At 44.7% G+C, this 10533-nt stretch overlaps 1 protein-coding gene across 2 annotated transcripts; it reads right to left on the bottom strand.

The window, feature by feature from the left end:
- Nucleotides 1–1462: 1462 nt before the first annotated feature.
- Nucleotides 1463–8113, bottom strand: LOC136533907 (3'-5' exonuclease-like). 2 transcript variants are annotated; one of them, XM_066526428.1, is made up of 7 exons: nucleotides 7770–8113; nucleotides 7303–7479; nucleotides 7039–7169; nucleotides 6772–6933; nucleotides 6344–6454; nucleotides 6108–6244; nucleotides 1463–1970 (listed from the first exon to the last, which is right to left on the bottom strand). In XM_066526428.1, the coding sequence occupies exons 1-6, from the start codon at nucleotides 8044–8046 to the stop codon at nucleotides 6191–6193; spliced, it is 912 nt and encodes a 303-aa protein (XP_066382525.1). In that variant the 5' UTR covers nucleotides 8047–8113; the 3' UTR covers nucleotides 1463–1970; nucleotides 6108–6190. The 2 variants fall into 2 exon arrangements, with proteins under 2 accessions (XP_066382525.1, XP_066382524.1); XM_066526427.1 differs by having other exon boundaries at nucleotides 1466–1970; nucleotides 6108–6253.
- Nucleotides 8114–10533: the final 2420 nt, after the last annotated feature.

Here is a 10533-nt window from a genome sequence, read left to right as displayed (position 1 = left end):
GCACAAAGCGACTGACGAAAATGTGCCACTTGTTATGCCGCGAACTGAAGACGCATGATGGCATATATTGGCATAGCACCTGGGTGTGAAAAAATAAAACAGACTTCGTAATGTATATGCCAGTCTTATCAGAATGTTGAAAAAATGTTTGGTTCCTTCGCATACCAACAGTCAATGTGTATCAGTTGTCAGTTCCAAGAGCAGAGCACACAAAAGGGCCTGTTTGCAAATAAATCTCAGAAAAATTACAAAGCAACATCCCTTCTCCAATCACCCCTTAAGGCCTTATTTGGATGCATGCGTATTCGCTTCAATCCACATGTGTTAGAGTGGAATGGAATAGAACTTAATTTAATTCTACTCTAATCTACTTCAACACATGTGGATTGAGATGAATTACTGCACATCAAACAAGGCCTGAGAATGTAGCCCGTGGAAATCCATGTCATCTGACCTGACCATACCAAGAAAGTTGAATTTCTAATCTAGGTATTTGCTCACTAGTACTTAGGAAGTCATTTCTCAGTGTCACCCTCATTTTGTGAAACCACATAGTTTTTACTGCAGGATAGATGTTATAGTGATGGAGACATGAGTTTAAAGGAAAAAAAAAGTGTTTTGAGATATAGAAGAGTGGAAGGATGAAAAGCCTAGGATTAAATCATCCGTCTTATCATGATATCTTTTTGGTTCCAAACAATTCTTATCAGGATATCCCTTTTACCGTTTGGTCAATTCCTCATCTAACCTCAGGTCCATTTAGATACAGACTTAGGGGGTGTTTAGATCTGGTGACTAAAATTTAGGAGGTGACACATGAGAATGTCGCATGAGATGTTTGGTACTAATAAAAAAATAAATTACAGAACCCATCAGTACTCCACGAGACGAATTTATTAAGCCTAATTAATCCGTCATTAGTACATGTTTACTGTAGCACCACATTGTCAAATTATGAACTAATTAGGCTTAAAAGATTTGTCTCGCAAATTAATCACAAACTATGCAATTAATTTTATAATTAGTCTATATTTAATATTCCATGCATATGTCAAACATCCGATGAGTTTAGGAGGATGAGCCAAGCACCCCCTTTATATGGGCTATCTGCTCCTTTCCACGCGCTGATCTCAAAGTGACTTATCTGGGCTATCTGCTCGGTCAACCAGCACAGGAGAGAAGATCTGTGGCCCAACCAAGCCTCAACTCATGCCTCTCAGCCCAAGGACTAGTACAAAAAATATCATTGTGCCAATAAGAAGTTGGCCTATTACCTAAGCTCAACTTAATCAACTTGATGATGCAAAAGGTTTTCAGGCCCGGAATTGGCACAAGGACTACTTGGGTACTGAGACACTACTATAGCAAACTGAATCCACTATGAATTAAAAAAAAAGGTGCACAACCAATTTACAAATATGAAGTGCTTCAAATATAATCAATTTATACAGTAGCATCGCCACCAGGTAATCCAAATCATTCAGTTTAACAAGTGAACCACCACCCCAAGTGATGTGAACCATTTGAATTCCTGGTTATAACGCCGCTGTACAAATGAGTTGTTTGTATGGTAGCGCTCTTTACAAATCACTCTTCATTTTGAACAATACATATGAGAACTGCATACTTTTACATTAATAGAGAGCAAATTGGTTATCGTACAGAAATTTCAATCGTCCCAAGCAAACTACATTCTAATTCATGTTTACCTTAAGTAATGACAAAGGAACTAACCATCTTTTTTTTTCCTTGGATACGCAAGAAAAATGGGTAAGAACCCATACAACACAAACACGAACACTGCTAGGTTCTTTAAATAAAGAAAGTAGAAACACACCCTTAACATACGAGGAGAATAAATCATCAGAAGAATAAATCACAAGTGAAAACTGGAAGCGCACAACACGCACTCACACAGATTTCACCATTCATTGGTTGTGACAAAGGATCTTCGTAGTTCCTACTCAACCCTGCATGCATAGAACCAAGAATGGCAACCTTTTAGATAGATTGATGATAGAAGTTTTTGCTACATATTAGTAGGTACCTCACTAGTATAATGGACTAATCTATGTAATCATTTAAACTCAACATTATTGGCATGTCAACCGTTTAACAATAAAGATTTCCCGTTTTTGAATAACTCGAGATAATGCGATTTCACATAGTATCATGAGTACAGTTCTAAAAATAGGTCAATGGCATGCTTTCATAGAAATTGACTTATTAATGTGATTTCAGTGCATGAAACTAATAATCAACTCGAAACTAGCTATGTCCGTATGGCCCAAAATGGAACCTAAAGTTTCCTTAAGCCAAGGGAAGAGTAGGCTAAAGACTTCCATGTGTAATTGAATGCAAATCCAATAATTACCATTGCATAACAGATAATTTCACCAGAGCATGCTATGCCAATAAAGGTGAACTAGCTAGATTGTTCTAGGGACATAGGTGATTTTGCTCGTATTCAGGAGTTCAATGGTGCTTTTGCCCCTCTTGTTTTAACTCTGTGATTTTGCCCACGCCTTTTTGAATTGAAGCTACCATTTACCCCTGTTTTGGATGTCTGTTAGATGGACATCATGGAACCAGATTAAACAGTAAAAAACTTTTGGAAAATAGGCAAAGACCAAACTGCCCACCTTATCCAATCATTCCTGTGACCCACCATGCGAACCATAGTGACAATGGCGAGCAACGAGGGTGAACAGCATGACAAGGGCTGTCACCTGGGCGTGGTACGATGTCATGTTCCTCATCTCGAGAACATTGATCCCTTTCCGGGAACATGAGAAAATCTCGGGCCTTGGGAAACCCTTCCTCAAGTAGCATACCACGTTCCTCGATCCCCAATCCTTGACCCAATCATCTCGAGGATTTGGTGGCTATGAGGGGCTGTGGGGCTCCTGGCTGCCAATGAGATGCTTTGCCTCCTGTTCTTTTGAAGTGGTACTCTGCTGCTGCGTGTGTGAGTTGGTGCCATGCTGCTCATATGCTCGTCCTCACCATATCGCCCTATGGAGAACCCAATCCAGTTCTCAATCTGCTGCCCAGACTCGGCACATGCCGCTCTGTCCACGCCTAGGTGCCACCGCCACAGGGCGTCGCCACCTCGCTCTCCAAGCTGCCCTAGGCCACCAATCCGCCACACCAAACGGGCTTGACCTGCTGCCTCAGTCTGCTGCACCAGGCCACCCTACTCTAGGATGCCACCGTTGTAGGTCATGAGTCTGCCGTCATGCCATGCCTCAGCCCATCCCTGCTCAAACTAGTCGCCCAATTGGCTGGCCCTGTGAGCCTTGCAGGAAGCTGCAACACAACCGCCCTCTTGCTCCTCCACAAGTTGAGCCGGCCTCTGCTCTCATGTTTCTTTTTTTTCAACTAGCAAGCATGCCCATGTGTTGCAATGGAATGTACAGCTTGTTGAGCGGTCACCAGAACAACTTGTGGCTCAATGATTTATTCAATGGTTTATACTTCAGATAGAATTAAATTAATGGTCAAATTTTAGGCAAGCCCGTGTATTTTTTACAAAAAAATCCGTTGATTGTACTTCTGGTTCTAGCTAGGGAACCAACATGGGTGTTAGCAAACAAAGTACCTTGGACACCTATTCATACTCATGGTGTCCTACACAAACACGTTTGTATCCAGCTTGCATGTCTACTCGCACCTGAGGTTTACGACATATGTTGTCAGGCATGGGGTGCCATAAATGGGCCCACATAACATGCATGGAAGAAGAAAGCTATTCACTTAATTATTAGGGAGATAGATGTGTAGGTGAAGATGTAGACTGGTTGATGACGTCTACTTGTGTAAATTACCAGATGTATAGACCAATTGATGATATAGCTTGATACATTTTCACAAGCTTTTGAAATCTCCTCAATGGGGTCCCTGGTAAACACTTTAATTGTAAACGTGGGGTCAAGCAAGGTGACCCACTCTCCCCCCTCCTTTTTGTGCTGGCTGCTGACTTACTACAATGCATTATCAACAGAGGTCATAGAGATGGATTGTTTGAGTTACCGAAATGGCTAACTATCCTATAATCCAATATGCCGATGCTACCATCTTGATCATGAAAGCATCACAACGTGAGCTCTTCACCCTCAAAGGGCTCCTTGAATTTTTTTCTCAATCTACTGGAGTAACTAGACTCAGGGTTAACTACAGAAAATCTTGTTTGGTGCCTCTAAACCTTTACGTTGAAAAAGCACAGCAATTGGCTGGAGTCTTTGGCTGCAAGCTTGAATCACTTCCCTTCACATACCTTGGTCTAACAATGGGTACCACCAAGCCCAGAGTTGAGCACTTCGGCTTCATCATGAATAAGGTTGAAAGAAGATTTAGTGCTACGTCAAATCTGCTATCTCATGCTGGTAGGCTGCAGTTAGTAAACTCAGTTATCTCTTCCCTACCAACCTATGCCATGTGCACATTACAACTTCCAGTATCAGTCCTTGACTACATTGACAGAACCACAAGACACTGCTTATGGAGAAGTTCTGACAGTAACGCTAAAGTGAAGCCACTGGTTGCATTGAAAAAATGTAGCAAGCCCAAAAGAAAGGGTGGGCTAGGCATTATCAACCTCAGAAGCCAAAACACTGCTCTCCTTCTCAAACACTTGGACAAGTTTTATAACAAAAAGGAAATCCCCTGGGTGAAACTAGTTTGGTTTTCTCATTATTCCGATGGTGAAATCCCCCATGCAACAACTGACAAGGGGTCATTTTGGTGGAGGGATATTCTAAAATTATGTGATCTCTTCAGAGGTATTGCTAATTGCAGGATTGGAGATGGCTCCACTGTCCTTTTTTGGTCTGATCTCTGGAATGACAATGTTATGAAAGTTAAGTTCCCTAGGCTTTACTCTTTCGCCAAACACAAGAGGATTTCAGTTTCGCAGTTCTTGCTAAATAACAGCCTGGAGTCTCAGTTTCATCTCCCCCTCTCTGAGCAAGCCTATCAGGAATTTCAAAGCCTCCAAGAATACATTCAAACAATCCAAGTACAGCAGGACTCAAAAGATTCTTGGTGATATATCTGGGGAAGCAACATCTATACATCGTCTAGTTTCTACAATTTTCCTTACAAAAACATTCAGCCCCCAGCCCCTTTTGTTTGGATTTGGGATTCCAAGTGTTGCAATAAGCTGAGAGTTTTCTCATGGCTTCTATTCATGGATAGGTTGAACACAAGAAACATTCTAAAGAGGAAAAAACATAAGTTGGAAGGGAACAACTACAACTGTGTTCTTTGCACTAATAATGTAGAAGAAACTGCTTTTCATTTGTTCTTTAGTTGCCCTTTCAGTAAAGAGTGTTGGCAGTATTTGGGTATCCAGTGGAACTATGCAAATGAATTCTTTCAGATGCTTTCACAGGCAAAGCAGCATTTTCAGAGCCCTTTTTTCATGGAGATCATCACCATCGAAGCCTGGCAAATTTGGAAGCAAAGAAATGACTTCATCTTTGATAGAGGACGTCCCTCCTTTAGTTCTTGGAAGAGGCTGTTCATGGAGGAAGCTAAACTGCAAGCTTTGAGATTCAGTGATGCTAAACGACCGGCTTTCTCTCTTTGTATAGACTCCCTAGCTTAGTTTCTTCTTCTTCCGTCATCCTTAGACCTGTTCTTTCTGTTTTGGTGGCTGTTGTATAGTTGTGCAGACTTGTTCTTTTTTCCTCTTTTTATTTAATAAAAAAAATCTTACAGTGGGGGCTTCCCCTGCTGTATTCTCGCTCAAAAAAAAACTATCAAAATGCTATCTAAATGTTTCATATCAAAACAGGGGTAAAACCACAAACTAATCAGAAAAGGTGGGCAAGATCTGCAGGGGGCAAACTTGCCTTTTTAGAGCTGATTTGACACCGTTAAGTGAATGAAACAGAATATGGGCAAACTCAATAAACTCAATCTTCATTTTGAAAGAGCGGGGGCAAAATCACAAAGTTGAATTAACAAGGGCAAAATCACAATTGGCCTTCAAAGTAGGGGCATGAACACAAATGCCTTCTAGTTATAAGGACTTACTACAGCTTCATAGAGGTGATAATGAAAACTACTGTATGGGTACAAGACTAGGAATCCAGGGTTCTGACCTGATTGAGATGTGAAGATAAAGAGCACCAGGCATTGTCTGATAGACTAACACTACAGTTCCCAATAGAATGTCCACTTGAGGCTATTGTGCCTTTACAGACTCAGTTTCAGCTTCAGCAGTATAATCTGGAAAAGTCTGCAGTGCCTAGTCAAGAGTATTAATGGCTATCAACATCAAGGAGAAATAAAAGGCTATCATGAGAACAAAATTAGTTTGATTATTTTATTCATGTACCTCATATAAATACCATGAGATATAAGCATCTGTAGCAGCATATTGAAGTTGTTGTTTGGAGAGAACATCAACCTCCCAATTCCCCATTCTTATGTTGCTCGGCTTCGGCAACTACAGACAAGCAACAAAGCTACATATGATAAAGTGCATTGCGACGTTGATCTTTTTTAGTCCAAATAAACATGCATACCAAAAGGATTTTCAAGTTCACAGTTAGCATCAGGAATTTAGAAAGTAATTTGGGTTTCTTCCTACCAAATCTATAACTTAACAAATACGAAATAACAAGCTACAAAGTGGGAATTTTCAGGATAGTGTAATTCACAAATAGAGCACAAATTTAAATTGAACAGAGATTGGACTTTGTCGCCCACACACATTACTAATGGAGCTGCAAAAGACATAAATACTTAGTGTAATCGATATACCTCTTTGCATGTGATCATTTCAGTTAAAGAAGCAAGACTCCATCTTTTGGGAGGAGTAGCTAACTTGACATTTGCCAGGGTTGACAAATCCATCAGTGGTTGTACACAGACATCATAATCATTCAACATTTTCCTTGCATCATTGTCTATGCATATTCCAACCTGAAAAGACATGGAACCGTGACTAACATGATTTAACTAGAGCATAGTGTCTAGGTAAAAAATAATGGAAAAAATATGAGGGTAAAAACAAGCAAAAGCACTGACTTTAATGGACGAACTATCCTCCAAAAGAGTTTTCAGTATAGGTGGTACCCCAGAGTGAGCAATATGCAGGACATAGCACACAGTTTTCTCCATGCATAGTTGCATTACAGCAACCTTACAAGGTGGTTCCCCTGCAAAGACCACAGCTCCAGTTATGTTCTACCAGATGGAACTACTTGCAAGAAAGAAGTTACCACATGTTCACAAAAGAGGAATGGCCAAACTTCATTTGATTTAGATATAGTGAAGACTCCAACAACAAACCTCTTCTTGGAAAGGGCCTCCACTCGAGATCAAACCCAAGAGAAACCTGGCCGGGCGCTTTCATCCCCTCAATTTTGTGTAAGATGTCAGTTGCAGCCTTCTCCGCCTCTGAAGGTGTCCTGCAGTAAACTATCTTACCGCTGAATGATATTTGTTGGCGTCTTGCCCTCACATTGCCTGTAATCAGGATGAAGAGGAAAATGATTCCCATCTCAGTTACACAAGAACTCAAGAAGCGATGTGATCAAAACCCAGAAAAGAATGATTTTTACGCGCCTAAGACACGGCGGTGGGGATCAGGTACTTCTTAGCCCGCATTTTCAAAATCTGTTGTGATCCAAACCCAATGCGTGGCGAATTGCTAGCAAAAGCAATTTCTTGCCCCCATTTTCAAGAAGCAGGAGGGTTCTTTAATTCCGCTAGGCCAGAAATGGGGAATGGGAAAGGCGATAAAAGCAGGAGCGCACCTTGGGGTGTGTGGGGCGTGAGGGCCCATGACGGCGTGGATCCACCGAACATCGGGCTTTGGCTGTACCGGGGGCGGGAGGAGGGGGAAGGGGATGGGTAGGTCCAGTCGGGTAGGCGGCGGCGCTTTGCGGAGGCGGAAGCCGAGGCGTAGGCGGCCTCGATGGCCTGAAGCTCCGCCTCGGCGGCGGCGTCCCAGTGGAAGTCGTCGTACTCAACGTTGCCGTGGACCGGCGACGCGGGGGGCGCGCCGGCGCCGGCGCCGGGATGCATGGCCATCGAGCTCGCTGGAGCACGAGCACGGCGGAGCCTATTTTCTCGCAGAAAATGAGACCGAATTTTTTGTTTTTTTCCTTTTTTTTTTAAGTTTTTCATATATATATATATATATATATATATATATATATATAGACACACGATGTAAATATGCTTTTAAAATCTAGACCGGGGCTCTGGCTCGTGGCGGAGAGCTCTACGTTGCGACAATGGCTCGTGGCCTCTGGCCCAACAGAAGGGCTGGCAGCACTAGTCAAATCGCTCCGTCTACTCACCACTGCTGTTGTCGGGCATGGGGCAGGAAGCCACGGTTGCACCGTGGCTAGACCCGGCGCCCGCTCCACAACAACCACCTGTGTGTGAGTGGCTCGAGCTAAACCGTGACACTTGTAGTGTCATCAACAATCGGCGCCACGCTCGGCACGATGATGACGTCCATTGAGTGGCGGCGAGAGCAAGCGACGCGAGCCCCGGCCTGACCATCGAGGAGTACGGGGACACACACCCTAGGCATGGTGGCCGACCAAACGACTAGAGCACCAGCCCGAATGGCTCGGGGCCATGGGCCTTTGGTCGTCACATATAGAAAACGTCGTTTCCACAACGCTTCCCACCGCCCACCAACGTTGCCAGATACACCGGGGAGACAAACACTAGTATATGGCTCGAAGACTTCTAGCTCGCCTATCGAGCCGGAGGAGTGGATGATGATTACTTCATCCAGTACCTCCCCAACTGCGTGGGGGGGGCATGTTCGAGCATAGCTCGAATTCCTTCCACCCGACAGCATCTGCGACTGGGTGGATCTCAAGAGGGTCTTTGTTGGAAATTTCCAGAGAACGTATGTCCGTCCCGAGAATTCCTGGGATCTCAAGAGTTGCCAGTAGGATCCCAACAAGTCCCTACGGGATTACATTCATAGGTTCTCAAAGCAGTGCAACTCCCTTCTTGATATCGTCGATGTGGACGTCATCAGCGCGTTCCTCTCTGGGACAACCTGTAAGTCCTTGATCCACAAGCTCAGTTGTGTGAAGCCCCATACCACCCACGACCTGCTTGACATCGCCACGAACCACGCCTCCAGCGAGGAGGTGGTCAGGGCAGGTCTTCAGCGACGATCGGGACAGGGGCAAGGACAAGCGCGAGGACCAAGGTGAGGGCCCCTCCACACAAATGGGCAAGAAGAAGAAGAAGGATTGGCACCGACCGGCCAACCCAGCTTTGGTCGTTGTGGCTGACCGAGCGGGCAAGTAGCCCCAGTAGGGCCAGCCCGACCACTTCGACAAGCTCATGGAGAGACAATGTACAAACCACACCTATCTTGTTAAACACCTTTATAAGGACTGCGAGCTCCTCAAGCGCTTCCTGCGGCAAGCCACGAAGCCAAAAGAAGGGAAAGGCAAGGAAGAGGCGGCCAAGAAAGGAGACGCGGCGGGTAAGGATGAAGATGGCTTACCCGACCCTGAGGAATGCCTCATGATCTTTGGGGGATTCGACGCCATCCACTCCAAGCCCCAGCACAAGGTATGCTACAGAGAAGCATGTGCCGCTGAGTCGGCCATCCCCTCTTTCCTTAGCTGGTCGGACTCTCCGATCACTTTTGATCAGAGAGACCATCCTTCCCACGTCGCCTGACCAGGTCATGTAACACCCAAAAATTTCATTCTTTTAAAATAAGTAAATTTGATTTAATTATGTTATTATGTGTGCATTCAAATATATGAAATTAATATTTTTTGGGAAATTAAAATCAAATATAAGGTTAGTAACCTTTTGATGCATACATGTTGCTGCACCTTTATTTTTGCAATGATTGGTTTTGATCAAATTTGAATTTGGATACAAAATCAATTTGAAAATGGTTTGCTAAAACTCTAGAAAATAAAAAGAAAAAGGAAATTCAATTCTTCCCCTCTCTTCCTCATTCTGGCCTGATGGCCCAACTCCCTTCGCCGGCCCACTCGCCTTCTCCTTTCCCCTCCTCCTGTTTTCCTCTTGGGCCGGCCCAACCGGGCGAGCTGGCAACCGTCGCCGCGTCAGCCCCGCCAGCCCAGCTCGGGCAACTGCCGCCGTGCCCTCCTCCTTCCCTCAGTTGCTGACCACCTAGGCCCACATGTCAGTGCTGCCTCCAACCTCCTGTGCGTCCCGTAGCACCGGTCAAGGCCCCAACCGCCGCTCCGCGCTCTGCGCTCACTTCTCGCGTCGTCGTGGGAGCATCTCCCCACGCCCGACCTCTATAAAATGGAGCCAAGCCCGTCTCCGCTCCCCCTGTTGCCTTCCCCACTCCCTCTCGCACTCGCTCAAGCCCGCGGAAGCTACAACTGCCGCACAGAAACGCCGAGATCCGTCGAGCTCAGAAAACTCCATCCCCGAGCCGCCTTCGTCTGCGTTTGTCACCGTGGTGAGCTTCGTCACCTTCCCCTCCTTCTCCCCATGCATTTACTTTCGCAAATCATGGCCTTTAGGGCTCTAGCCACGTATGCCCGAGAG

The sequence above is a fragment of the Miscanthus floridulus genome, unplaced genomic scaffold (genome assembly GCF_019320115.1).
Source record: "Miscanthus floridulus cultivar M001 unplaced genomic scaffold, ASM1932011v1 os_1299_1, whole genome shotgun sequence".
In the NCBI taxonomy this organism is placed as follows: Eukaryota; Viridiplantae; Streptophyta; class Magnoliopsida; order Poales; family Poaceae; genus Miscanthus; species Miscanthus floridulus.
The sequence above is the reverse complement of the archived record's forward strand: the minus strand, read 5'-3'. Positions and strand labels throughout refer to the sequence as shown.

Coding starts and splice junctions, on each gene's coding strand:
- LOC136533907 (XM_066526427.1), bottom strand. CDS start 8,046: ATGGCCATGCATCCCGGCGCCGGCGCCGGCGCGCCCCCCGCGTCGCCG. Junction 7,170..7,302: donor GAGGCCCTTTCCAAGAAGAG/GTTTGTTGTTGG, acceptor TGGTCTTTGCAG/GGGAACCACCTTGTAAGGTT. Junction 6,455..6,771: donor AAATGATCACATGCAAAGAG/GTATATCGATTA, acceptor GCTTGTCTGTAG/TTGCCGAAGCCGAGCAACAT.